Raw genomic sequence first — 27,950 nt, forward strand, 5'->3', positions numbered from 1 at the left:
TCGATTAAATCAGTTTATTTTTATTTTTAAAAAAACCGCAACAAATCAACAGCTCGATTCGATGCCAAACAACCAGCACCGGCTATTTCGCGGCGGCGGAGCCATTTCATTGCGATGGTGCCGCAGATTATCCAGACGAGATTGGATAATTGCCGCTGCGGCTGTGGCGACGCTCGGTGTTCTCTACCTATCCATCTCCCCCATTTCTGTCTCACGGGCATTTACGAATCCAAATAAAAATTCGACACCAGCTTCTGATTGGGTGCTTTTCACGCCTCTTTCTAAATCAACGAAAAATTCTGCCGGTTATTGCCTGAACTTTTTATTTATCTCCATGTTTTCTCGTTTAGTGGTTTACCCGTTTTTTTTCCTTCTAAAACCATTACTGAATCTCATTATCATTGAATATGTCGTACTTGTAGTTTGCTTGGATGGAAGTGTGCCTGGCTATCATAGAGAGAGGGGTTTCGGATCTGGCTCGGACAGCTGGCTTCTTCATGTTGAGGTTTCCTTCTTCTTTTTCCCTTTCTCATTCGGTCCTAATTTCTTGTAGACTGTTTGATGAATGTCATAGTTATGCAGCATAGATATAGTAGACATTTTAGTTATTCGTTTTTTGGTTCGCAGTTTCGAAAAATTTTCAATCTTCGTAAGGCGTTTGCTTTTGACTTGGGTACTGCTTTAAGACTTAGGCAAGGAAACTGAATATCTATATGCGTCTTCTTGAAGTTCAGAGTGCGATGCATTTCCCAAATATTAAGTATTTTCATGCTCCATCGCTGACTTGCCCAACTGTGGGAGGATAATGCTGCCAATTTATTATCTTCACATTACTAAATTACCTTACTGTATCATCTTCTGTGAATAATATTATATTGTCCAATAGCAGGATAATTGCAAATTTTATGCCCTGTATTATTAATTGATGAAGGAAATCTTTTTCCCAATGCTTGATTTTTCTATTATAATCTAGCAAGCTCTCCAATAAGAGATGCCATGATATATGCTGCTCATTGCTGTAAGGAGAGACTTCAAACTAGCTTGTCCTAATTTTTTTTATGTGGGGTCAAGCGTGGACCCCACTTGTTTGGCTATACAACATCTTATTAACAGAGACGTTGTATTAGCAAGTCATTTTGGTTTCAGTTTCAGGCTTGAAGCACAGCAATATATGCTGATCTCATGGAATTTTTGTTGGAATTTTTATTCTCAAATTCTCAAATAATATGCATAGCTACATCGATGTCAACAGGGAGGAGGATGGTGCAATACTTTGTCATCATGCTCGGCTCGTATGAGCACGAAACTTGGTTCATCAAATTACATGGAACGTCAAGTTCAATTTTCTGGTATTTTGAGCCATGATCCACTTCAAAATCCTGGTAAATATTTTTTCCCTGGATCTTTATATTTCATTGATGGCCTTGGCACTTGTTGATTCTGGTTAAGATGGAAAATGGTCTCGGTACTCTTGAAGAGGGGGTGGGAGGGGTGTCCAATGGACCATATTAGATTCTAAAAATAACATTTAAAAAATTTGAAGTTTGTTTCAAGGCTGTTTTTAAATTTTGTGTAAAGTGAATTTTGTTTAAGCAATAATTCACATTGTGATTAAACAAAATCCAGTTGAGAGGGCATATAAAGTGATGAAGTTAATGGCAACAGTGTAACATAATAACAAAAGTACGGAAAATAAAGAGACGAGATTTATAGAGATTTGAAAGTGGTGACTGGTGATATCTGTCTTTGTCCCCTCTTCTTTCATTATGGAAGGTGCAAGGAATTACTTAGAAGATTTGACTCTTGTGAATAATTTGTAGTCTTTAAAAATGACCACAGCTTGTAACTCATAGACATCACCCATCCCATATCTAGGCTTGAAACACTTTAACTCCACTCAGATTAGTTGTCATATTCATTTTTTTTAAAATTGAGTCCTGGATCCGAAAAGTCACGCCAACAAATACAACAACATGGCAATAAGTGTATTTATGTATCTTAGAACAAAATTCTTAATAGTTTGGTTTACTAAACTCTCTAATACACCATAGTTTGTGAAACTCAATATATGCAGAGTCGAAAGCTTCATAAATTCTCTAATCTTTAGTGTCTTCTATCTCCAGTCTCTCTGAATAGATGAGGGTCTTCAACGACAATATTTTGAATTTGGCAACTGTTTATATCATCTTACCCAAAATATCTTCTCATCAAATATTCTGTGTAATTTTAGGAGTTTGAAGTTTGGAGCAAGGCTTTATTCTGTTTCTTCAGTAACTCATTGAAACTTTCTATACTATATTTTTCTTGAAACTGATTTGCCTTTTTTTTTTTTTTTTTTTTTTTAAGTTAGCTGATCTGGTCTGGATGCTTCAACCAACAGAGAGTTTTTGTCTTGAATGATGACCAATGTCTTGACCAATTTGTTGGTCTTAGCCGAGTTTGCCCATAAGTAGCTATTGATAGATATACTTGTCTCAGCTGGTTTTCTCTCTGCCGTAGTTGTCCTAGGCAAATTTCGGAAGATTTCTTAAGTGACCATCTACTTTGCTGATCTGGATTTGTCAAGCATATGCATCGATGATATATTACTTTCAACCTGATGCCAAATTTCTATTGTTCGCTTCTCTAATGTTCCATTTTTTTTGTCAATCTTCAGATTTTTTCAACTGGAATAAGGTGAAGATCCGGTATTGTGATGGAGCATCATTTTCTGGGAACCCTGAAAGTGAGTTCAAAGTAAGTTTATAGGAAGTTTACCTCTTCATTTTAGTTGATGGAGATATTACATCTAAAAGAGATGCCTGAAAGACATGATTGGAGTAGTGTGAATATACAGTGAAGGTAATGAGTTTCCTGTTCAACTGTGTACCAGAATGGGACTAAACTTTTCTTCAGAGGTCAGGTTATCTGGAACACACTAATGGATGAGCTCTTGTCAAGTGGGATGGCTAATGCTAAACAGGTATGTAAAGCAACTCTCAAGCATATTTCGTTTCAGTTTGTCTGGTGTGATATTTCTGTAAGGTGAATAGCTATTAGGGTCGGGTGCAAATTCATCATGTCTATGATACCATGATAATTTCCACAATTTTTTTCCTGTATTGAGTTATTGAAAACAATCAGTTATTGTCGGAGTAAGAGTTTAGATCCTAGCGCCAAAAAGATGGACTCCACTGCTTGTTTAATTAAATGGTTGAAGCACTACCAAACATGAAAGGTTCCAGTTTCTTACACGTGCACTGTATAACTTCACAGGCTCTTCTTACAGGGTGTTCTGCTGGTGGTTTAGCCACTCTTGTACATTGTGATGATTTCCGAAAGCTTCTATCAAAGGACGCAGATGTCAAGTGCTTAGCAGATGCAGGTTTTTTCCCTAACGAGTATGTATTATACATTCTCTCAGCACTTATTAAACAATATTGGAATCATGTTATGTTGGGATTTACCTCTGATAAACGGCCTAATGATAAAACCTACATGCTGACAGTTGTATATAAATTATTTCTTTTCTCACGCTTTGGAAGTTTCCATAATTTGTGAGCATGGGAAAATATTGAAATGTTCACTATGAATGCAATTAATAGCAATTGTTGTATCTCTATCCGAAAGCTCCTTATACAGCCTTTTGATTCCTGAATGTTGGTGACTTTTTTTTCCACCCAAAATTTTTTCCACTTTAATTGTTTAAATCTTTTTGGGAGAAATGATCCCAAAATTTTTGGTGACTAGAATTATTTCCTTCAAGCCTAGCATAAAAATGTTATCAGGGGTATCTTGATATGGCATCATTCCATTAAGTTAAAATTTTGCAGTAAATTATTTTTGTGGAAGGTCATATTGATGTCGATTGCTTCTCGCTTCCTTTTATATTGACTTGAATTTTTGATTTGTGACCAGGAAAGATATTTCTGGAAATAGCACCATTGAGTCGTTTTATCGTGATGTTGTGCATCTCCAGGTTGTTCCAAAACTACATAAGCAATGATCATTTACATGAGCAATTTATATATTTTGTTTGGTATGTTTTTTTAGCATTTGTATGTTTACAGTTGGAATCACATGACAGTACATTAACTTGATTTTCAATTTATCAACCCCCCCCCCCCCCCCCCCCCGGCCTCTCTGTTACTAATGCTGATGGTAACTTTATTTTGGATTAAACATGCTCTCATTTCCAGGAAATACCGGCATAAAGATCAAGTCGAAAAAGCTGATTTCTGCTAGTCTATTGGATTAATTGTACAAATGTTATTATATTAATGAGTAGCTTCCCCACTCAATAACCTACTAACCTCAAGTTCTGAATGCCAAGATCTTGGAACCAAATCGCGAACTTCCAAAATTCATGAAATTAATTGGTTAATTTTTGTTTGTTACAAGTATTGTAATATTTTTTATTTATGATTTCAGGGATTGGCAAAGAGCTTGAACCATGATTGTGTTGCCAGATCAGAACCGCATAAGGTGCAACTTCTTTTCTGTTGTTTAGGTATTTTTGTTTCTTAAATAGTTTGTGTTGGTTGCTGTACGGTGCTTACTTTCATTATTACTCAAATTTTGATTGCCTAACCTGCATTTTTCTGGTACCAGTGTTTCTTCCCTCAAGAATTTTTAAGAAGTTTAAAGACCCCAATCTTCTTGGTCCAACCAGCATATGATTTTTGGCAGGCAAGTTCATATTTCAGTTCATTTCTTATTGTTTTCTTTCTCAAGAAATATTCCGATAACTTTATTTCCAGATAGCAAATATTTTAGTGCCTGCTGCTGCAGATCCTCATGGTCGCTGGTTTAGATGCAAGTTAAATATTTTCAACTGTGATCCCAGCCAAATAGATGTGCTCCATGGTACTGTGAGATATTGCTTATTTTTTATTTAAATCATATGCTACGATATTGACAAAGAGATTCCTTCATAAATTTCAACGTTATTGCCAATCTCAAAAATACTAAGTTACCAGCAAATGTTTGGATTTTTTATTTACCTTGCATTGGGAATGAATGCCGTCATGGAACAAAAAAAAAGACCGAAACTGCTGGGACTTTTATCATATCACATCCTCAAGTTTTCTTAAAATTTCCTTCAAATGACACAGGATAGTCTGAGAATTTGAAATTAGCGATTACACGAAAGCATCTATATCCCATCTTTTAGATGAAAATATATGTGAGAATCACATAAATACCGATGTCTAAGCAGCTCTAGTCTCCTTACACTTTTAATTCAGGCTTAAAAGTTGCGATATGAATGAATTTTTTCTCCCGCATGCAGGTCACAGAAATTCTTTGCTGAAAATGCTTAGTGAATATCGACAAATACCAGAAGTAGGAATGTTCGTTAATTCTTGTTTTGTTCACTGCCAGACATGGATGACCGATACTTGGCATTCTCCTACTTCTCCCAGAATCGACAATAGAGTAAGTTTTGTTTCATCTCCCAAGATTCACTAAGTTTCTTCCTTGTCAAAATTTTTGTGTGCTCCCTAAGACATATTTCATTCTGAATTTAGTTCACCTCATCTCCTTTTGCTGTTTGTTAAACAGACAATTGCGGAATCAGTAGGTGATTGGTACTTTAAGCGAGACTCGGTGAAAAGAATTGATTGCCCTTTTCCTTGCAATCCTACTTGCTATCACATGGATTTTACTCACAGTTAATGTATTTTAAGATCACATTTAACCTCTTCGACGATTTGCTGGGAATTAAGAATTTTTCAGTTCTTTTTGCAATCTACCAGTTGCTCATGCAGATGAATGCACATATTTGAAATCCAGTGTTCGAGGATGCTGGTTCATAGTATTTCGCAGCAAGGACAGAATGAAGTATTCTTAATTATGTATTTCACCGCTGTTGCGGATCATATTTCATGAAATTGGGGAATCACACTCAATGAAATGGATCATTTCCGATTTTGTTCAAATACTTGCGCGGGCGTGCCCAATGTAATGTACCCATTCTTATAGGAAAATGTGAACTTCAAGGAGCACTGCTCCAATGTGGTCAACATATTAATTCGATGATAACGTTGACGCTGTTTATGATTTAAGTCGAATATATATATATATATTTATTTAAAAAAAGAAAAAGAAAAAACAACACTACTACCAAGGTCCAAGAATCACCAAGTTTTGAACTGATTTTTCATGTTGCGCTGCGGGCAATTAAGTTTTTGTATAATTTTAATTCTTGTACTGAGGCCGAAAAGAAATTAATTTAATCATTTCTTCATTGTCGTACATGGAATATACGAACTAGAATACTTTACAATCGACCTCCAGTGCTAGTAAAATCACGCAAGAAGGTGTAAGGTGGAATATTTGAGTATTTGGTTAATAGTAAGTTCAATTATCTCTATTAATATTTTGTGTGAGTTTGTCACATAGAATTAGTCTTGTGTGGTTTATTTGACTAATGTGGTTTGCTGGTTATTATGTTAGTAGAGTTTATCTAGTACGCACTGAAGGATAACGGTTGCATATTCTCACGTCATAAAAAAATCACGCATAAAAAGATACGATCAATGAAATAAGTTTGAATAATTGATCAACACAAAAGTTAAATATAACTATCGAATAGCTCATATTTTTGTTTTAAATAAGTGTTAGGATCAAACACTTATTACAAGACCAAAAACTATAATTGTTAGTAAATTAATAACTTTATTTTCTTATACATGTGACAGCGCAAAATGCACTTACTTGGGTGTTAATGAGTGCATTGTTAGGCACAAGAGTTCGGAAATGTGTCTATTTGCTAGTCTTTTCTGATATTCTGCTTACCATTTTCCTATCATTGATCATATTCCTAACAGATGCAGTGTTACCCGTTAAGATCTGACATAACTCTTTTACAACCCGTCTAGCCAACTAGATCAAGCGGCGCAATGACAGCTGTTTGATGCACGAGAACTTTCTAGAAGATCATCTATCTCAGTACTACTCTCACTCATGTACGCTTAACCCAACATCCTCTAAAAAGTAAAGAAATATGCTTATTGAGAGACTTGAACTCATAACTTCGCTGTTATACCAATTGTTAGGATTAAGTGCTTACTATTATGACAAAAACTATAGCTATGATCCAATACGCAAATTTATTTCTTTATACTCGTGACACTGCAACATCTACTTGAGTGCTAATGGGTTGGACTTTTAGACCCATTAGTTCGGGAAGGAGCGTGTCTATCTTCTAGCACTTTGTCATATCCATTACAAATTAGACTTATCATTTTCTTATTATCAGCTATGTCTACAACAGATACAGTATTAGGCGTTAAGATTCAGCGTCACTCTTATAGGGCTCACCTAACTAACCAAATCAAGTGGCGTAATGTCAATAGCTTTACACACAAAAACTTTCCAGGATGTCACATATTTCATTATTACTCTCAATCATGTACAATTAATCCGAAAATAATTAGTAATAATTAAAGTTTAAAATGAGATATGTAATTTCACTGTATAACAAATAAATTCTTCCTTGTATGTGTGATAAAATTTCATTAAAAAAAGTATAATACCACTACACACATTATTATAAAATCCAGTTAAATATACAGAATAAATATATTTTGAGACACGAAGTAGTGGAAAAAGTTTTCCATCCACGCCTAATGGTGCAAAATAATCGATACCCCACTCTAAGTTCCAAATATGAATATTTAAATATCACAAACAAAGTAATCCCTTACCAATAATATTGAGGAGACCATGTGGTAGCATAAATTAATGGAAATTTGTAGTGAAAAGAGATTTGATCCTCATATAGAATTGGGAGGGCCATTCTTTTAAGTTTGATAGAATCCACTCTATGTAGTGGTTCATTACTTTTTACATGAAAGCATTTTGCTTTAACGTGAAATAGAACTCATGTATTTTTTTTTTTTATAGAAACTTATTTGACCGCACAATTAAAAGTGCCGGCTGTTCATCTCCTTTTTAATTCAATTTCAATTGTTATAAAAGGCAAAAACTTATATGAGACAGTCTCACGGGTCGTATTTTGTGAGACAGATATCTTATTTTGGTCATCCATGAAAAAATATTACTTTTTATGTTAAGATTATTTTTTTTTATTGTAAATTTCGGTAGGGTTAACCCGTTTCATAGATAAAGTTTCGTGAGACCGCTTCACAAGAGACATACACTTGTTAAAAACTTAATTTGGACAGAGATTTGAATTTCAAATACTTAATACAAATCCAATCAAATCGTTTCACTAAATTTCAGATTTATGTATTTTTCCAATATGCCATTTTGAGACACTTTTTAACAAAACCAATAGATTTCAGATTCTCATTCACTGGAGTAATTTCAAATTCAATATTGAAATGAAATCATTCAATCTAAATACACAAATATTTAAAATTTAAAGTTCCAGATAATAAATAAAACCCCTTTATATATGATTTTAAATGAAAAAATAGATTATAATGTATAATTCTTGTACAAAAAAGGGGGAAAAATCTAGATTTAGAAATTCAGCTTCTTAAATTTGAGGGGCACTTGTTATCTGTGATTTAGATCGGATAAGTGAGCTCTATGATTATACAAAAAATCACAAAAATAATTTTTACAAATATTTAAAAAATAATTATGAATTTTCCCTTTTCAAAATTAAGAGTAGGTCTCTCGTGACACGGTCTAACGAAATAACGAATCTTTATCTGTGAGACGGGTCAAGCCTACCGATATTCTCAATAAAAAGTAATACTCTTAGCAAAAAAAGTAATAGTTTTTCAAGAACGACCCAAATAAGATATTTGACTCACGAAATTGATCCATGAGACCATCTCACGTGAGTTTTTGTGCAAAATTAAAGTATACTAATATGATTATGAAGAACTAATTTTTAAATAAAAAGTTTATTCTGAAAACGGGACATAACATTTAACATATGTAGTAAGGAATCGTGTGTGGCGGATGACGAAGACCAGAAGCTCCACAGATCACGCCACGTGTACGGCTGATGTACACCACTCCACTCCGCCGCTGCAGTATAAATACGAAGCTCCACTTCGAAACAATTCAGAGCGATCAGTGAACAGCAAACAATCTAATCTCAAATCCTCCATTTTCAAACTTATTCGGAAAATGTCTTGCTGCGGTGGAAGCTGTGGCTGCGGCCCCAACTGCAAGTGCGGCAATGGCTGCAACGGGTAACTAACTAATCATACCTTTTATTTTATATGGATTTTTCGATTTCTATTATCCGTAATCATATTTTTTGTGCAGTTGCGGCATGTATCCAGATCTGAGCTTCTCCGAGGCCGCCGTCGCTACCCCGGCTCAAGTCCTCGGCTTCCAGAACAAGTACGTGTCGAGATGGTTATTCTTCAAACACGAAATTCCTATTTTATTTATTTTTTGGTTGGATTTTTGCAGACAGGTTGAAGAATCAGAGATGGTCGCTACAGAGAACGGGTGCAAGTGTGGGGGCAACTGCAACTGCAGTACATGCAGCAAGTGCAATTAAATTGGGCCTGGCCCAAACCTTATTGGGCTCACTAAATGTCCTACATTAAAAATAATAAAATAAAAGTAACTGTGGGTGCTTAAATTCTGCGTCTGTTGTCTGTCTGGTAAACTAAGTATATTTAAAATTAAAATGTTGCAATTTGCACCATTATTATGAACACTACTACTGAATCGATACCATATTTTAAAAAATGGAGAAAAAATCAATGCAATTAAGGGAAACACCCTTTTAAAAAAAAAAATTTAAATAAAAAAAAGAAACATTACATCAAACTAATTGAGCAGTAGCAAACAGAAACAAACTCAAGATGTCACAAACATGTTAGGTGTAAATGATACAACAAGCATGGAACAACTATAATTAGAAGGAAACAAAGGAAAAAACTGCAAGCAAAGTAGTATTTGACATCCCCCCCCTCAACAACTAGATGTTGTCACGTTCTGATTCTTCAAACATCCCTTTTGCAGCTCTTTCGAACAAGTTATGCACCTTCAAAATAATTTCAATCCACATTTATGCAACGGTTGCAACGCAAAGAAATCGGTTACCAAGTCTTAGTTTTTATCTAACCTGCTTTGACGAAAATCCCATCTTCTGCAGATCATTTAGCTGCATTCATACAAAGGATCAATCGTTTTCTAAGTATCTTTTTCGCAACAATTACACCAAGCTAGATGGTGATGATATTGTTTCATATCAATGTCATTTTCTTACCGACTTTACGGGGCTCGATTCCCTTAGCTCGATGATGTACTCAGCTATCTTTGATCCAATTCCCTGAATATAGTTATGAAATTCATAAATCAAATGTAAAAAACAAGCATATGTTGCGAGTTATATCATTACTATCAATGTTACCTTCAATTCCAGTAGCTCCTCCCTAGCAATAGTTTGATGGATGTGAAAATGGTATCAACATCAACAAAGAATAACAAAAGTCACATATGACTAAGAAAAAAAAAAAGGCATCACTAAATGACTCGAGTTACCTGCTGGCGGTGTTCAAGAATTCGATGTAATCCTGGATGAGGGAGCTCTGTTCATAGAGAACAAGTTCATATTCGTCAGAGTAAACGAGAGGGATCGCGTCATTGATTGATTTATATGGTAAAATTCACTCAAATACCTTTAAACGAGAGCTCTGAGCCACCAATTTTTTGAATGGGGTGCTTAAATCTTGAAAGATATTTTCGCCATCGGGTGTTATGGAATTTGACTTTGAAGTCTTTGAATCCAGAGGTGACACTTGGGGTTTTTTTATGTTAGTGTTAATAGAAGAAAGGGCTTCTCGTTGTGGACTTTGAAATGCTTTAATATTTTCACTGACAGGAGGAGACAAGGTAAGGGTGCTGTGATATGTATTTGCTCTCCTTTCCTCATCGAACACATCTACAGTAGAAATTATATACTTAGAATTACAACTAATACATAATTAGGGAAAAGAGGCTTTAAGGTAGAATACCAAGTAAAGGAGAATTTAGTTTTGATGTGTCGTCATGAATTGATACCACACATTTATTTTTCACAGCAGCAGCAAGGTCTTCAACCTGTGGATCAAACACATATGATGATATTTCACGTAGCTTTTTGGAATACTCGCTTTTTGAAGCCGTTTAATGAAACTCTACATATACCATCACAAAAGTAATGGCTATATATATGTTGACATAGACTGAGACTAGAATTTCTTTTAAAGAACGATATTCATACAGGCTACCATTTCGCATATTTAAACTAGTGCTTACCTTCCTGCAGCTATTTTCATGACACCCAGTGTTAAATAATTTTCTGCTAGTCAGGAATGGAGTCCTGTAAAATGAGAGTACACTTATAACCAAAGTAAGAGTCGAGTTATGAAGCAAGATAACTAACAGTATATAGTTTTTACCGTTGCTTCAAATTCATAACTTCTTGCTTTTGAACAGACTTTGAATCACTGAAGTTTGGGCATGTGTTTATTTTCCTTGTAGAATTCACAGAACAAGGAGTTCTACCAGAAATCGGAGACTGAAATGCCACCATTTTTTGGGAACTTTTTGTTTTCCCTTTTGATTCGAGCCATGCAAGAAGCTTAGCCTCCATGTCAATTTTCATCTTTGAGGAAGCATTCTTCTGAGCCGACATAAAATTTGACACATGGCGAGATCTAGCTGCTAAGCTTACTGTGTGAACAGATTCTTGATACTCTCTGGGGTTCTATGAAAATGCAAAAGACAGATGGTGACCTTAAGCGAGCCCTAGAACTTTTAAATTAAGATGCATACAACCAAGATATAGAATGCCATACCAAACATGCAATCATAAGAGCCCGGCTTGTTCCACCAAGAGAATCCTGTAATATGCGTGTCAATTTACTTTCCCTATAAGGTATCCTTGGCTTCTTGTTGTTTAGTGCATATATCACATTCGAAAGTGCGAACAAAGATTGGTTTATTTTTGCGCTTTCTTGAAGTCGAATCCCTTCATTGAAAGTTTTCCTGTTATCTTCATTTCCTACAAATATAAATATCAAATGTAGAAGATTTATACCTATGGTCCAGATACTAGTACACATGAACTCAGATTTAATGAAAAACTCGAAAAAAAACCTGCTAAATCAATAAGGTTAAGCTTCCCAGTCACAGGATTTGCAACATTATCATTTGAAGGAGTGGAAATAGTGATCACGAGAACTGCATGGCTTCTGCTAGATACGTCGTTGAGACCTGTACGTGCGACCTTCCTTCTCTGAAGAGCGGTATAGAAAATCTCATTGAATTGGGAAATAACACTTACTCCAATTTGAGATAATCCTTTGAGATGAAGCTTTTCATCCTTATCATTCAATACCATTATCTTCTTTTCCTTAGGTTCTAATAGATCATAACAATTGTCTAGATAAACCTCATAGTAAGATACTTCAACCGTACTTCCAGTAGACTTGCACATGGACAATATTAAAGACATGGCCCGGAGCATTAGACCAGGAAGCTCATCACTCCCCTATATGTCATTTGTCAAATTTTCAACATAAGATGAAGAAACAACAATTGCAATTAAATTAAACTTAATTATGGATTGATGCCAAAAAGAGGTGCAAGTGAATCAAGCTACTCGTTACCACTTGAGCTCAGTCTCGAATCGAGTTCAGGTAGCTCGAGTATTTTTTCAAGTCGAGTTTGAGTTTCAATTATCTATACTCGTGTAGTTCTAAAGCTACTTGAGTACTGAAAATATATATACCGTATTTAGAATTATGAAAAATAAGGGATATTTTTGTCAATACATATCCGAACCCTAACTCGAGTTCGAGCTCAAGATTTAAATGCTAGAATTAAGACTTATCGAGTTTTTCAAGCTCATGTAACTCGATATATACACGAGTCAAGCTCGAGCTTGAAATGAATTACTTGATCGAGCTCGAGTAGACAGAAAATATATAACTACTTGAGCTATTTTCTGCCTACTCGAGCTCGACTCCACTTGTTTGCGCCAAATGATTTAAGTGTAGCTCAACTTCATTAAGAATGGAAGATTCAGGCGGCTTTCCATATAGGTACAAGCAAACCAGTAATGAGAGCATTGTTTATTCCTAAAGAGGTGGCCACGTTTCAACAATAAACCAGACCCGAACTGGACCATGGTCGACCGTCCGGATAAGTGGGTGGTTGGGACTTTCCCAACCCTTGATTATACCGGTTAAACCTATGGTATTAGTATTTTCTTTCTTTCTTTCTTTGGTTTTTTTGTTCTGTTTTTGTTTCACAATCAAGTGGCTGTAGGCTAAGCATGTGTTCTATTTCTTTTGTACGTACTGGTTCGACGGCTTTAGGTGTTGGCACTATCACTATCTTTTGACTTGATTCTACTGCTAGAATAGGGATTCCTGCTGCTCTGTTAACTTGCTTTAATACTTCATCATAATCGTACACGTGTAATTAATATAAAGACTTCGATTAAACCAAACCTGCATGGTGTACGTTTTCCCACTCCCAGTAGCCCCATAAGCGAAGACAGTAGCGTTATAGCCCTGAAACATTCCTGGAATTAAAGGTCTCACTTCTTCTTCAAAAATCTGGCTCACGTTGTTGCCTTCTTGCCCGAACAACGCATCTAATTTGTAGCACTCATTTCGACTGCACAGGATAACAAAACAAAACAAAACAAGAAAAGCCCGTCAAGAACCTCAGAAAAAGCCACACAATATAGAGAAACCCAGATCAAGTCACTTCTTAAAATGTTCACCCGTCAACCCTAAAAACCTTAACTTTCAAATTCTCCTCCCCCTCCGGGAAAATTAAAATAAAAAACAATCAGTCTTGTGAACAGATAAATGGGAACCTGGATTCTTGATCTTTAAGAAGAACAGTGACTTCATCACCAGAAGTTTGTGATTCTGGGTTCAGAAGAGAAACACAAGAGATGGGGTTTTCATTTTTCGAAGAAATTTCTCTGGGGAGAAATGGCCGAACTCGTGCGACAACTCTAACTTTAGAAATCGAACAGGAATGAAGATGACGGGAGGAATATGTAACGGGAGTAGAATAGCTTCCAGTCTGTGTTTCGATCCGATAATTTTCTCCAGTTTCCATGGGAATGAAAGATTTTTTCCACGCACAAAACTCGCACTCAGTGGAGAGACAAATTTGAATCGCGGACGAGGGAGAAGGAACAGGTTGGTTTTTGAATGTTTTTGAATACGAAATTTGGCAGTTTCCAAATATGGCTACTTAGTTCAGCTGGAAAGATTTGCAAAGTGCTAAGGATCGGCCCGATAAATCAGTTGCTCATTAGGCCCATTATTACACGATCACGAAGGCCCAAACTAATGCTTACGGGACTATTAGGCTACTAACATGGACAGATATAAGGCCCACATTAATTCCTAGATCCGCTGCAAACCATATAACATGAGGCCTAGGTCCGCTACATGACCAGATCAATGCTTATCAGAAACCTCGACCCATATCCAGATCTAACACCGACCTTACTCCTGGCCCATGTAAAACCAATTAGGTTTCGGCCCTTCTTAATATTCCTTAGGTATTGGGCTAATACGTCTTGCCGGCTGATGGATACATGTAAACCCCCATAAGCTTAGATATCATTTGGCCCATTAAAATGTGCAAGGTAACGTCCATATAATCCTATCAAGGCCCAGAATTAATTCCATCCCAGACTCCCAAAGCTTAGGCCCAGTTAAGACATAGCCCAAAAATATCAATGAAATTATTTTTTCTAGATTTCATCAAGGCCCAAAATGCTAGGCTGTACCATGCCTAGTATCAGTTGCTTTAAAAGTACCTGGCTCAATTTTACGGCAGGTGGGAATCACATTGCACCGTAAGAGCTGTGTTAAATGTGGTTAAGGGTAATGGTGCCCAGTTAAGGCCATCTGGTTAATGGATCCAAATCTAATCAGGTAAAAATTAGCTATTTTTTGGTAAAAGTTAATCGAATCAAATTGAATATTAATCATTTTGCATATTGGAGCTTGGATTCAATTATTTGAAGTTGTATTTGGATTAAAAGATTTGATGAAGTGCATGTATTTGACTCAAAGTTATGATCAAGAATTTGAAGTACTTCATGTTGGCTAAACATAAAATATTTAGTTTTACTTCAATTTCAAATCCAATTTTTTTAACTTGATCTTGAAATCCTCTTGCCCAAACACAATCTTAATCAACCCAAAATCTACATTAGGTTTCACTCGACTTAAAGTTTGAAATTGAGTNAAAAAAATTGAGCTTGGATTCAACAACGAAAATAATATTTAAATATATGTTAAAACGAATACGCATAATTTAATATTTCAAGCCAGCACAATCCATTTGCTGCATTACCACCCATTTCGCAATATAACACACTCAATAATTTCCTACATTCATTACACCATTGTTAATTGTTTTTATTATAAAAAAAAAACAAAAATGTTTCGTTTTTATTTATTATTTGAATTTTTCTATATCAAAGTTTTAAGTATAACTTTTTAAGTGTTTTTATTATTAAAATACTTTTGTTTTGATTTAATGTTTGAATAAATGTTAAAAATGATTTTATTTTTATTTTTAAATAAAAACAGAAGTTCAAAACAAAAACATATCTCCAAAAAAACAATTTTAAGCAATTTTTTAAAACAGCTTTTGGAATCAAGTACTATATTTTTGAAGTGTTTTTCCCCCCGCAAAAAGTGTTTTTAGTCCTAAGACGAGTTTTTTTTCCTCAAAAAAAAAAAAAAAAAAAACAAGTGTTGATACTTCTCCAACGAAACGAACACCAATAAAAAAAAAAGGTGTTGTGATTCTCCAACCAAACGAACACTAATAATTAGACCGAATTCACTTCACACCCCAATTATACGATAAACAAGGATGAAATCGATTAATATATAGTAATCACAAAATGTTGGGGACTTTACACAACATTGAGTTTCCTGAACTGTAGAGAGGGTAACTGGTAAGAAGAAGACAGATGACGGCAAACCCCCACACCCACCCCCACCCCAACTCCAATCCACCAACCCCCTGCAAAACCTAAATTTACCTGCGAAAAAGTTAATTCACTTCGCCAGTGAACAAAACAAAGTAAAGATATCCTTTCAACAATCTAAAACCATACCTACCTCAAGCTATTATGTACAAAAACCAATCACTGCTATGGCCCCTCAGATCCTCGGTTTTGAGTATGAATCAGGAGGTATGGAGAATTGCATTTCTTTGGATTTAACAGAATAGTCCAAATATATACAGCCTTGCAAAAAGCATTCAGAAACTAATAAAAATTATTCTGAAGAATAAGTTAAACACCAAGAACATAATGACCACAATCCATGCGTAAACCCAAAACTCACCAGAATAATTGTTTCAATTGCACGTCCATGAGCTAAAACACAGAAAAAGAGCCAGTTGTCGTTTGCCGAAGCACCTTTGAACTTCGATCAAGCCCATGAGAAGCCACCTAGATGGCATAATAAAAAATTTAAGGCAGATAAAAACAGAAGTATTGGCACGAAGCATATTAGAATAATTATTATCTCAACCCAAAAATGTGCTTCAAAGTTAAGGCTATTGTCTCTCAAAGTCGTAGAAAAATTTCCACGCCAAATATCAAATGAGGCATGACTTGGTCATGAGTACAGCTGAAAATCACTGGCATAACACCATGTAATCCTCGATAAAATGAACCGAATAGCATAGAATTGCAAATGGGAATAAAATAACTAAAGATATTTCATTCAATCATGGCTACGGATTTTTATTCATGATAATGTCAGAGGAAAGCACATCTGCTTAAACAAAGCAGCAAGGTCATAAAACAGCATTTAAAGCCAAGAGCTAGGTCTTGTACAAAAATTCAAAATACAATCATGAGGGGAAAGAAACCATAGCCATTTACCATATGAGTCAAAGCTGCATATCGTTCTTCATTCAAAAACAACGGCTTCCCTCTATGCATTTCAACATCCTGCAAGAATGAAGGGAAATACTGTAAAATGGAAAAGGCAGCTTTCATCTAGGGAAGCTAAATAATTAGGTGAAAAACTAATTATTCAAGTACCATAAGCTTTTAGAAAAACCAATTTACCTCTTCACCAAATGCATCCAAGTAGGGAGATGGCCAAGGTGCCTGGCGTGCAGATCTCTGAAGCAAGATAGTAGTTCTCTGTGACAATATATTGTAAAATTTATCATTATCCGGATAACACTAAAGCTCCATACCAGATATGAAGATAACCAATTGAGGTTTTCACATACTGACAAGAAAGTAGCAAAAATCTTGTAAAATATACAACGTACTCTAATCAAGAGGAATACACCAATACCAGCACCACAGGCCATCGCATGAGTCTGACAACCAGTTCCCCTTAAGAAAAAAGGAACAGAGTAAAAATTTAGACAGAGCTCAATGAAAAAAGGAACATAGTATGTGTTACGAGCATGAATGAGCATTAATTAATTTACATCTAAAATAAGATAGTGTTATAACCTGCAGCATGTTTTCCAGCTAGGTGAGCACAATTTTCCACACAGCAAGCACAAAGCAGGCTCCTCCTTTAAAGCTCCACAGTCAGGGCAACGTTTTTTTATATACCTGATGTTTGACAGTCTCCCACATCATTTATAAATTCATGCAAAAATAAGCAAAATTATGATACACCATTGACCAACAACCCCACCTCTGCAACAAATCCTGGTAAAGATGAGGCAAAAGCATCAGCTTAAATGGGACTGAAGGAGTACATCTCACTAGACAGTGGGATTTATGAAATTTCAACGCTTCAGAAAAATGGCGCATCCATCTCGAAGCTGTGAATCTCAATTTTTTATCAGCAATAATGACACCAAGTGGGGGAATGCCGAACATCTTTTCAAGCTTTTCAACCTCAGGAAGCTCTTCCGCAGGGTTATTAGCACCTTCTGCATATTGAGATCCACCCCACGTATGAATCCCATTGTTGAATGGGATTGAATTTGAACAATTTATTAGTTTCCAAAGTAACACACATCTACGCAAATAAGGAAAGGTGAGGCTACGAATCGAATCATAGATGTCATAAGTAGCATCAACATAATAGGAATCAAAACACTGCACAACTTCTCCGTACTCCCCCACAGCTTTGTAGATGTCAGTGATCAAACAATCATCGCATCCCAACCCACATATAATGCCTTGTTTTTTTCTGTAATAAGTAAGTATAGCCTGTTGCACAAGATTAAACAAAAGTTCAGGAAAATATAGCGAGTTTATATCTTTTACAGGTCAATCAAGATAAGTACTTTTTCACCTGAGTCACAGAAACAGTATAAAAAGCATGAACAAGAGACATAAAGGATTCCTTGCAAGATAAAATTGGCCACGGAAGACAGAAGAGTGTCCACATTAATGATGAAAAGGCATCACAGGCAAGGACGGGCTCAGAAAGGCGTCTCCATAACTGGGTGTCTGGGTACTGAACTTCTGCTTCAGCATTGTCTAATATATAAAGCATACTACCTGAAAACCATAATGTAATACACTTCAAATGTAGTAATGAAAAAAACAATGTCTAGAAAGAGAGACAAAAGTTCGTTGGCAATATAACTTCTACTATATAAGCACTAAACCTTGACTCCATTCTCTTTAATCTCACAAGCTACACATTTTTTATTCATTTGAATTCACAAGTAGGTCATCATATTGAAGTGGGTCAGATTAAAGATGTATCATGCAAATGGACAGAAAATGCAATTCATCTGTGGGAACTGATTTTGTGTTTAGAAGAGATAAAAAATTCAGAAAATCATGGAAGTTAGTGATAACTCCAATTTATTGGAGCCCTGGAAAGAAAAGAACAGGCAGATCTTTGAAGGAATAGAAGAAGATGCATCTCAAATTGGGAAGAACATCAAACAATGGATTCCACTTTAGGAATAATTGTATAAAAACCTCAAAACAAACCCGTTTAGTACGTTATTGATTGAATGGCAACCTATATAGCATATACAAATGTGCAACTTGTTTGCATCAGGACATATTCTGATTGAGATGTCAACCTATTGGTGGACTGAAATGATTTGTTATACTCTGATTGCGTATCTCTATCTATTTATTTATTAATAAATTCTGTGTCCAATAAAGAGTAAAGGAACCCAAATCGATGATGATGTCGTGTCTTAACGTCTGAGATAAGACAGCTTCAAAAAAATACATATAGATCACATTTCCATTTAATGCCCGACAATAATAAAACAATTATAAGATCAACCGATTTCCTTAAAACAACTTGAGATGTTATTTCATAAGTATATTCCAATTTCAAGAAGCAATCTTGAGGAATATCATTTATGGAAATTAAACCAGCACTAGGAACCATACCTCCTCGTTGACAAAAGTGACTGGAATACTCATTTGGAGAAGCGCCACCGCATAAAGACTTGGCACAAAGCTGAATGCCTCTTAATCTTAAAAGGACAGTCAGAGAATTTGATGTTCGAATGCTTTGAGTAGCATGCATGAGCAAGGATAATATAAAACCACTAGAAGAGTTAAGTTCCCGAAACAACGTGCCAAGGCTGTAATTTGAACTCAATGAACTCTTTCTTGACCGAGCAGCAATTTCAGTTGATATGAGGGAGTACCTTAGTGTATCCCACAGAATCAATGAGTTGCTTACCCTGCCAGTTTCTAAAATCTTGTCCTGGCCTGGATAGTACACTCCACACAACAAACGAAGGATAGGTTCAAGATTCGATATTATGCTCACATTTCGCGCTGGAAAAGCTGTTAAACTCTCATTACTTCCAGCAACATTTGCGGCAGTTTGTACTAGTGACAACGCATTTTGAAGGCGTAGTGAACCGACCATGTCTGATGAGGTTGGAAGGAAACCAACATCCATGAAATTTCTAGTCGAAACAACTGAAGGCTGAGGAATCTTTCTCAGATCTCCAGGCAACGCTGGGAGGACAGCATTTGCAAGTCCTCTACACACTGGACAGAGAAACTCGCCCTGACAAATGGTTTGACCATTATCAAAACAATTTTAAAATCCTTACACCCAAAGGTTCAAGATGGATAAAGAGGTCTTACCTGATCTGGATCCACAATGTGCCCTCCTTCAAACACAATTCTTCTTATGTATCTGCATTCATAGCAAAGTAAGCAAACTAATCCTTTAAATTCATTTCCGTGTTTAAAACCAAAAATAAATTTTTGTGACGGGGTGATAATAATGACATTTAGTCTTTTAATCTGGAGGCCAATGTAATCATAAGCATTGTTGCTGTACATGACAAGTTGGCAGTAAAACTCATGTTTTCAGGTATGAACAAGATATTCAGATATGTGGAAGAGAAAGCAGAGAAAGATGGCAATCCTAGAGGCTAAACTGTCCCACTCAACATTACAGACCTATTTAAAATGTATCAAATGTCGAACTAGCTCTGACGTAAGATACATTAAGAACATCCAACTACATATCATTAAGTCAAGAGACCATCATCTAATTGCGAAAAAATGACAAAGCAATTTCAAATAATAGATTCGTGTTTTAGGGCCTGAAAATTGATTGTGGAAGTTATTATATAATATTAAAAGGAAAAATATGCTTCACATATTTTCATTCTTCTGGAAAGGCACGTGACAAAGGTTCTTCATATGCATTGTGGTAAACTTTTAAGAATGACTCATAGTTGGTTGACAATGTCATCAAAGAAAAGGAAAGTGCAGCCACTCTATTGATCTAATAACTATGGAGTAGCATCAACAGTCTGGTTGGAGCCTGCTTTGATTTCTTCAATAAGAGATGAACCAAAGAAGTCAGTGCTTGTGCTGTTTCGGACGGTTTTGTATTTTAGTCAGGTTTTTCAATAAACATGAAGCTTAGATATTTCAAATGGTAGTTGGAGTAGAATGCTCTAGCAAGTCCGGGTGATGTGCGACATGTGTGAGAGTGTCTGTGTGTGGTTTTTTCTCTTGGAGTGGGGTTGTGGTGGTGGGATATGAGAAAGGTATACCTTTCCCTGAGTGATGATAAATAACGATCAAGACATCCTTGATGCACTGCATGCCCACAGGAAGAAACATAAATCCCATCGCTACCAGCAGGACCAAATTTATCGTGTTCTAGATGCCATATATTGGCTTCTGACTGCATCTTATCACTGCGAGAGTGAGCATTCTGTGAAGCTGACGGACAATCTGTTGGTTCTTTAGATAGCGCAGCAATGTATTTACCCAACAAAAGAGATTCAGCACCGCAACTTCTTTCCGTGTCACTTTCAGTGGCTAAAAAGATTCCATCTTTATTTGGGGAATCTGAGTTGTTCAAACCGGATGGAGATCCCTTGATCAACAGATACAAGCGTTCTTCAAATGCCTCAAGAGAGGACGCTGTCCCCTCCACCTTGTCTGTTGACATGCAGGGGAGCTGAACATTCTTAAGGGAAGGGAATCTAGCCTTAACAAATTGCAGAAAAGAATCAACTTCCGCTGGTCGTCCCAAGGAAGCAAGATCGTTCAAAGCACTTTGAACTACATCAATTAACTGAGAAGATGAAATCATATTGGAGCCATCTGAGATATTGACCGGTAATATACCATTATATGTGGCGGGGGTGCTAGAAACATGCCCTTTGCCAGACTGGAGAACTTGTTCCCAAGAAGGGGGCCCTCTGTCGACAAAACTCAGGAGCCGGGATTTCTATAGCAAAAAGTAGGAGGAATAATAATGATGCATAATATATGTTAAATGACTAACGGTAGTATTTAAATTGATTGTCGCACAACCTCTTGACATCGATGAAAATTGAGGAGGTAAATTTTTACCTGAAGAAGAACTAAGAATGATACAGGACTTCTCGATTTGGGATCATGGCAGAGAGAGCAACTGACTCGAACAGAATCTTGTATTTGATTACTAGTTTCAGAATCACACACTTCTCCCTCAGATTTGACATCATCCATCTCGTCATCTGCTTTGGAATTAAAGCTCTCCAAAAACTTGGACTGTTGATCTCTCATTCTTTCCTGTGCATCAGAAATCAGAAACGATAATTTAACATGAATCACTAGATAATATCACAACACAAACAAGCTAAACATAAAAGCAACAGAGCTCAAAATATATCGAATTATATTCAATGTTGCCTGACTATGAAATAGGACCATGTCACCCTACCAAGGAACTTGAATCTTTACTGCCTACCAGTCATCAACTAAGCAAAATCATCAACACACAAAAGTTGATATTATGGCCAACTAACTATTAAGAAGGGCTTTGAAACTAATTTGCCTTTGTATATTCATGGAGGCTAGCAAAATCTGTTATCATGATAAATGTTAAATGCACCTGCATATTGACTTATATCAGATGGAAAAATGGCCAAACATCAACATTCTAATTTATAAAAGCTTAGTTTTGTGAAAAATAGAGAGTGAAATTCCCCAACATATTTTAATCACAGGTTCTTTCATCCTTTCGCAAAAGACAATGATATGAAAAGATATGGCAGGCTAGCAGGGCTTCAACCATAGTTCAGCCTTTTTAAGTAAAAAATTAATTAAACCCAAAATTGCGATCTTACCAAAATAGCAGCTTGTCTTTCTCGAGACTTTGCTTTGAGCTTTGAGCTTTCAGAAGTAGACTCTGTCTCTTTGAAACTATTATTTAACACAGAATTTGGAAAATGATTGGCACTTTCAGGCGCAAGTTTTTGCAATTTGGTCATGCATCCAGGTTCAAGCTCGGCAAACTTATCGAGTAGACTTGATACCAAAGATGAGAGACTAAATTTTCCGGCTTCCGTAAAGTTCTCTGCATTTTCTTTCTCATGCATTCTCATCAACGATACAAGGAGCGATAACATACTCTGATCACCATAGTCGCTTGTGGATATTTCTTCACTGGCAAATGCCAAAAATGGGATAACATCACCCTCACAACATAATGGATCACCAGATTCCTTATGGACCCGACATACATCTAGGGCCAATGCCAACAAATGTAACCCAGTTAAAAGAACTCCATCTGGAGCACGTGATGTCATGAGCTTTTCAGTGTGAACAGAATAAAACAGAACAGCACGAACAATTTCAGTAAGTGTTCTGCAGGTGGCGATTTTAGCTAAATCCCTGAGAGGATAATAAATCTTTGTCCATCTAGGAAGTTGATTTGTCAATGCAGAAACATTACAGAACCGTGAGTATCTTTCTTCCGCAGCCTGTAGATCCCTAGAATTCCACCGAGGATGGTATAAATCCAGCTCCTTCCAGTACGGGGAAAGAAGTCTATACATCCCCTAATCACAGAAAATCAGAGTGGCCGTCAATGATGGCTCAACTCAAAAATAACATTGTCTTGAGATAGAGCTCAAACCTGAGTCATGCCAGAAGGATGTGAATATTCAGCAACTGTGTCCAACACTTCTTGAATTTTATCAATTTTGGAAAGATCTCGAGGAAGAGATTTGACAAGCTGACTCCGAGTGGCATCTCCAATTGAAAGCTTATATACCAACTCTTTTTGCAAGCATTCAGCAGTTGTTAACCCACAAAATCTTCTTTCCTTCACTATTTGTATTAGAAGAGCAAGCATTTCAGTAACTAGAATTGGTTCGTACCTGAAAAACAAAAATCATGCAAAAAATTAATCACGTGAATAGTTGTAAAAATTACTTTTTTTAAGAAAAAAATTACTCTTCTTCAGCATGAAGAAAAGATTGCAGAATTGTCAATATGGTCATCCATGAATTGGTCACAGATCTCATTCTAGGCTATGTTTCAGAAAAGTATCTGATTAAGGTTTAAACAGATACCGCCAGAACACAAAGATCTGCAGCCAATAATGGTAGTCTATTCAAGCAGCAGATAAAAAAAACCACAGAATGCATAAAATGTTATTCAATGAGGTGCAAAAAGTAGCCATTTCTTCATTTCACAATCATGTGTCTCGTAAAATAATATTGTCATGGCTATGCTCATGCTGATAAGAGCTTCTTTAGAAACTGCTTAAGAATTCGAATAATACCGAAATAAACTAGTTATTTCATTTTGCAAAATTGAACAGTTATGGAAACATAGAAAGAAGCATTTAATAACTACTAAAATGCCATGTTAATTCACACTTCAAAGATGGGTATAGTCATCGAAAATATGGTTCACATTATCTCAATCGACAACATCCAAATGTCAATAATCGGTAACACGGGGAATATTTGTAAATGACCGCTCCATTTTTGCAAAAATTGCCCAGAAGGGAAAATTGAATGAGAAATTATATACTCGCTTGACTGCTCGAGTTTCAGAGATAGGTAGTCTGCCAGCCCAAAACGTCCAAGAATTCTCTTGATGAAAAAATCAGCTGGAGCTAATGCAGCGCAGCACTGGAGCAAGAAGAGATCAAGTTCCTGACCCTGTTCAGACCTGAAGAAAGCCAAAGTGAAGAAATAATTGAGGCCAGGATAAAAATTAATAGTAATAAAGAAAAATGTCAAGGGGATACGCCAAAAGGAATCTGTATAATCTTAGACGGACACATTCTTAATCGAATTCAGAGGTCAACACACCATCGAACTGATCGATACCACTCGCTAAATAATATAGGTGCATCACCATTCCTGCGCCACATCCCAGCATGTACCTCAGCACAGAAAACCCTTATCCTCAAAGGATGCTCCATCACAAAAGCAGAAAACCCATAAGAGTGGCAGCCTTCTAAAATCTGGCCGAGGAAGTCACTGGATCTGGCAAGAGATTGGTCAGCAGAGCCAGCATTGAGAAAAGATGATGAGATAGATTCACCATAACATAGTTTGAGAGCAGTTCGTAGAACCATTGAAAGCAGCCGATGAATTGGAATATTGATTGAGATTTCTTGTGAACTAACATCAAATGTGATATCAGGCCAGTCTGATAAACTCAGGACTCGTAGCCTTTCTAGTTCACTGGTGCTTTCTCCATCTAGCATATGGTCATCAAATCCAGCTTCTTGTCCCGTGGAAGCACCACATTCTGACCCTATACCAAGGTTACTTTGTCTATCATGAGCTTCACTTGAAGTAGAAAGCTTACTATAGGATATACTGGATGATTTAAACATATATCTGCCTCTTCTAAACTTAGAGAGCGTTCTTTTCAGAGCAAAAAAATTATTACCAGAGCAATTATTTGTTTTCAGGGACGCGGCACCAAGGGTCCCAACTGTATTATCCAATCCCAACCAATTTTCCATAGATCTCAAGCACTCATGCAATAACCACAAAGCAGATGATGGTAAAGGGAAACGGTCCACAGCCTTGGACCCATAATCTGACAAGCATTTCCCCGTGATACTACTGACATAGCTTTCCTGCGATAGCCTTCCCACCTTTGCAAGTCTTGGGCTGTCTTGGTCTTCGCGCTCTAGTTCATATGTATTGAAGGAAGCTTCTTCCCTAGTATCCAAATTGCTACTCACTGAAAATGCCCCAGCCACTAAAAGAGAGAGAATGTTGGATATAGAGTGACATAATACAAAAGGCAAATGAACATTCTCATTTTCTTCTTCTATGAGATTGCCCATTTCTCGCTTCTGAGCATTCATCCCTTGCACGGAAGCCAGTAATCTCATCCACATCTTAACTAAATCTCGCCGGCTGTTGCATAAATACTTGGGTACAACTGCATGGCTCATCACAAACCTAATATCTTCAACGACACGAAGAGAAGTTTCATACAAGGGTGCCCATTTAGCAACCTGAAAAGCAGCTGAATTGAACATTTTCCCGTAGGGTTCAAATAATAGAGAGAACACCATTAAAAATACTTGAGAAGAACCATAACTAAACAAATTTACTACGACTTTGAAACCAAATCCTAAACCAGAAGCTCGATATACAAGTGATTACAACATCAAAATTTTAAAACTCTGGTTACACCAATGTCGGAGAGGTGATAGTATTGGAGTACCTAATGAACCATAATACACATCCAGTGGTAGGGAACACTAGAATTAGAGTTGTTATTAGGTTGCAAATAGGGCAGCCAACAAATAAACAAAGGAAAAGGGGAGAAAACTAAATTTTGATTCCGAATAATTTAGAGCATGCATAAGCAATGACTTCATAAATATCCAATGGCAGTCACCATAGATTAGAACTGGTTAACATCAATGAGGCCAAAATTCACAGAAGGCAAAAAAACATGAATATATATTGTATTATGCTCCACAGGATTAGCAAACATAACTTTTCAACTTCCACAGAAATTTTCACAGCTAGCAGTTGATAAATCACCACCACATGAAGAAAAAACAGTTCATGTAAACATTACAGGAGTGTAAGATTAAATGTGCAGTAAGCACAAGCAGAAATGAACGTGAAGAAAATAATTACACTACCTGAAGCCTTCCATCATCTCTGGCACAAGCAACAAATATATTTTCTAAGCATTGCAACAGCATGCCCATCAGATTCATTTCCTCCACTAGACGCGGTGTCAGAGTTGGCACAGTCAGGATTTGGACAGAAAATGTTGACAGCAGTGGATATTTTTTGAATACGGTGTCAGTGGACTCTTTTATGGCCTCGTCTACGATCATTGGATAATATCTTACAAATACTTTTGCAAATTCATATTTAAATACGGGTTCACCCAGCAATTTCAAAAGTAACTCATGGAGCTTTCCAACAACACTAACATGCATGAAACTCTCAGCCCTCAATAGAGCATCCAAAAGACCAACCGAAGAGTACACTCTCCCAGAAATAAAACTGAGCAAACTTTCACTGTGTTTGCAAAAATTCAATAGCATCTCCACCGCGACAGCGGTCAACTCATCTGCAATCTTCTGAAGCTCAGCAGCATGGTCAGAGGCTCTAGGACTCTCCTCATTGATCCTTTTCCCACATTGTAGCTTGTTTTTCCAATAACTGAGCAATAAGTCCATAACAGGCCCCAAAGACTTCGCAACGTTCTCAGGAAGGGGTTGTATCTGCTCTGCACCTCTGTGCTTCGAGCAAAACCCTTCCCGTTTCCATGCAGTAACATCTCCACAATCACAGCACCCTCCACCTGTATATATTACAGAGTAATCGTGATCCTTATGGTTTCCATTTTCAAAACAAGGAACACAAATCGCACATGTCGGATCATGCTCACACGTCCGACAGCGGTATGCAATATCATTGTTCCCCCAAACAGCCCCACAAACGCCTCGTTCATTTTCACTCATTTTAGCCAGGTGTTCTAAGGCCACGTCAGGCTCACCTTCAAACATCAACCACTGCAACCAACTCAAGCTCTCGCGGAAAACATCTTCACCCTCCTCCAACTCATCACTTGGCAAAATTGCAGACACCAACTGTGGTACACGAAATGCATTATCCTTCGCATAAGCCACTAAACCATGCTGTCCATGATTCAAATTTTCATGTGGGACTCCCACCCGCGAGAGCCTCTGGAACACATAAAAAACAAATTTATATCTTCCGTACGACCCGGTTAACAATTCTAAATCCAGTTAAATTTCAGAACATAACCTACTCTCGATAGTAAAAATATATACACCGTAATATATCCATAATTCTCCAGACATTGAACACATTTCTACTACTATATAAACTTTAATCACAATTCCCACTATTTAGCTTAAAATTGAGCAGTTTGAATCGACAATACCTGAAGGATGAGATCATGATTGGATGGAGGGATTGATTCCGCCGAAAAGTCAACCTCCATCCGAAACATATCACGAATCCAATCGATGCAAGAACACTTATCAATTTCACAGCTAGCACTCCCCAGGGCTGAAGCTCACTGACAACCACTCTCAAAGACGCATAAACATCTACAAATTCATATAGAGAATGATCGTAACATTCATTAAATCGGATCAAATTGGGAGAAAATTATCAAAAACCCTAGGAAGTTTAGAATAACTCTTGATGGTCCAATTTTACGTTGCGAAATGTTTCTGGATAACCATTGAAAGCAGCCGATGAATTGGAATATTGATTGATATTTATATTTATATTTA

General features: G+C 36.6%; 4 protein-coding genes across 5 annotated transcripts; 2 read left to right on the plus strand and 2 right to left on the minus strand.

The window, feature by feature from the left end:
- On the plus strand, positions 1-6,050 carry LOC140961835 (pectin acetylesterase 5-like). The gene is made up of 12 exons (XM_073420568.1): positions 1-305; positions 423-505; positions 1,253-1,382; positions 2,657-2,736; positions 2,873-2,962; positions 3,256-3,380; positions 3,898-3,958; positions 4,411-4,464; positions 4,591-4,672; positions 4,744-4,845; positions 5,270-5,415; positions 5,542-6,050. The coding sequence occupies exons 1-12, from the start codon at positions 62-64 to the stop codon at positions 5,653-5,655; spliced, it is 1,311 nt and encodes a 436-aa protein (XP_073276669.1). The 5' UTR covers positions 1-61; the 3' UTR covers positions 5,656-6,050.
- Positions 6,051-8,912: 2,862 nt separating this feature from the next.
- Positions 8,913-9,559, plus strand: LOC140961861 (metallothionein-like protein type 2). The gene is made up of 3 exons (XM_073420611.1): positions 8,913-9,155; positions 9,232-9,309; positions 9,382-9,559. The coding sequence occupies exons 1-3, from the start codon at positions 8,920-8,922 to the stop codon at positions 9,470-9,472; spliced, it is 405 nt and encodes a 134-aa protein (XP_073276712.1). The 5' UTR covers positions 8,913-8,919; the 3' UTR covers positions 9,473-9,559.
- Positions 9,560-9,748: 189 nt separating this feature from the next.
- LOC140961860 (kinesin-like protein KIN-10B) lies at positions 9,749-14,158 on the minus strand. Its single transcript, XM_073420610.1, has 13 exons — positions 13,796-14,158; positions 13,422-13,590; positions 12,064-12,457; positions 11,763-11,968; positions 11,364-11,671; positions 11,221-11,284; positions 10,938-11,022; positions 10,602-10,864; positions 10,465-10,511; positions 10,334-10,355; positions 10,190-10,252; positions 10,046-10,084; positions 9,749-9,964 (listed from the first exon to the last, which is right to left on the minus strand). Exons 1-13 carry the CDS (start codon positions 14,044-14,046, stop codon positions 9,899-9,901), a joined length of 1,977 nt encoding a protein of 658 aa, XP_073276711.1. The 5' UTR covers positions 14,047-14,158; the 3' UTR covers positions 9,749-9,898.
- Positions 14,159-16,316: 2,158 nt separating this feature from the next.
- Positions 16,317-27,887, minus strand: LOC140961309 (E3 ubiquitin-protein ligase PRT6). 2 transcript variants are annotated; one of them, XM_073419753.1, is made up of 18 exons: positions 27,593-27,887; positions 26,313-27,371; positions 25,091-25,670; positions 24,502-24,952; positions 24,218-24,358; positions 23,313-23,556; positions 22,522-23,235; positions 21,764-21,964; positions 20,953-21,638; positions 20,027-20,078; positions 19,313-19,946; positions 18,243-18,451; positions 17,634-18,157; positions 17,444-17,548; positions 17,254-17,320; positions 17,042-17,119; positions 16,853-16,921; positions 16,317-16,414 (listed from the first exon to the last, which is right to left on the minus strand). In XM_073419753.1, the coding sequence occupies exons 1-18, from the start codon at positions 27,659-27,661 to the stop codon at positions 16,340-16,342; spliced, it is 5,958 nt and encodes a 1,985-aa protein (XP_073275854.1). In that variant the 5' UTR covers positions 27,662-27,887; the 3' UTR covers positions 16,317-16,339. The 2 variants fall into 2 exon arrangements, with proteins under 2 accessions (XP_073275854.1, XP_073275852.1); XM_073419751.1 differs by having other exon boundaries at positions 24,502-25,670.
- Positions 27,888-27,950: the final 63 nt, after the last annotated feature.

This window comes from Primulina huaijiensis, chromosome 16, assembly GCF_012295235.1.
Source record: "Primulina huaijiensis isolate GDHJ02 chromosome 16, ASM1229523v2, whole genome shotgun sequence".
Classification (NCBI taxonomy): domain Eukaryota; kingdom Viridiplantae; phylum Streptophyta; class Magnoliopsida; order Lamiales; family Gesneriaceae; genus Primulina; species Primulina huaijiensis.

Bases quoted from the DNA above. Each gene is read 5' to 3' on its own strand.
- LOC140961835 (XM_073420568.1), top strand. From the start codon at position 62: ATGCCAAACAACCAGCACCGGCTATTTCGCGGCGGCGGAGCCATTTCA. The intron at 2,737-2,872 runs GTAAGTTTATAG...ACTGTGTACCAG, and splicing joins ACCCTGAAAGTGAGTTCAAA to AATGGGACTAAACTTTTCTT. The intron at 5,416-5,541 runs GTAAGTTTTGTT...TTTGTTAAACAG, and splicing joins CTCCCAGAATCGACAATAGA to ACAATTGCGGAATCAGTAGG.
- LOC140961861 (XM_073420611.1), top strand. From the start codon at position 8,920: ATGACGAAGACCAGAAGCTCCACAGATCACGCCACGTGTACGGCTGAT. The intron at 9,156-9,231 runs GTAACTAACTAA...TTTTTTGTGCAG, and splicing joins TGCGGCAATGGCTGCAACGG to TTGCGGCATGTATCCAGATC. The intron at 9,310-9,381 runs GTACGTGTCGAG...GGATTTTTGCAG, and splicing joins GTCCTCGGCTTCCAGAACAA to ACAGGTTGAAGAATCAGAGA.
- LOC140961860 (XM_073420610.1), bottom strand. From the start codon at position 14,046: ATGGAAACTGGAGAAAATTATCGGATCGAAACACAGACTGGAAGCTAT. The intron at 11,672-11,762 runs GTATGGCATTCT...GCATTTTCATAG, and splicing joins CTCTTATGATTGCATGTTTG to AACCCCAGAGAGTATCAAGA. The intron at 11,285-11,363 runs GTAAAAACTATA...CTCATTTTACAG, and splicing joins GTTATGAATTTGAAGCAACG to GACTCCATTCCTGACTAGCA.
- LOC140961309 (XM_073419751.1), bottom strand. From the start codon at position 27,661: ATGTTTCGGATGGAGGTTGACTTTTCGGCGGAATCAATCCCTCCATCC. The intron at 18,452-19,312 runs GTATGGTTCCTA...TATGGTTTTCAG, and splicing joins TCACTTTTGTCAACGAGGAG to GTAGTATGCTTTATATATTA. The intron at 16,415-16,852 runs GTAAATGGCTAT...TATGCCATCTAG, and splicing joins ATGCAGCTTTGACTCATATG to GTGGCTTCTCATGGGCTTGA.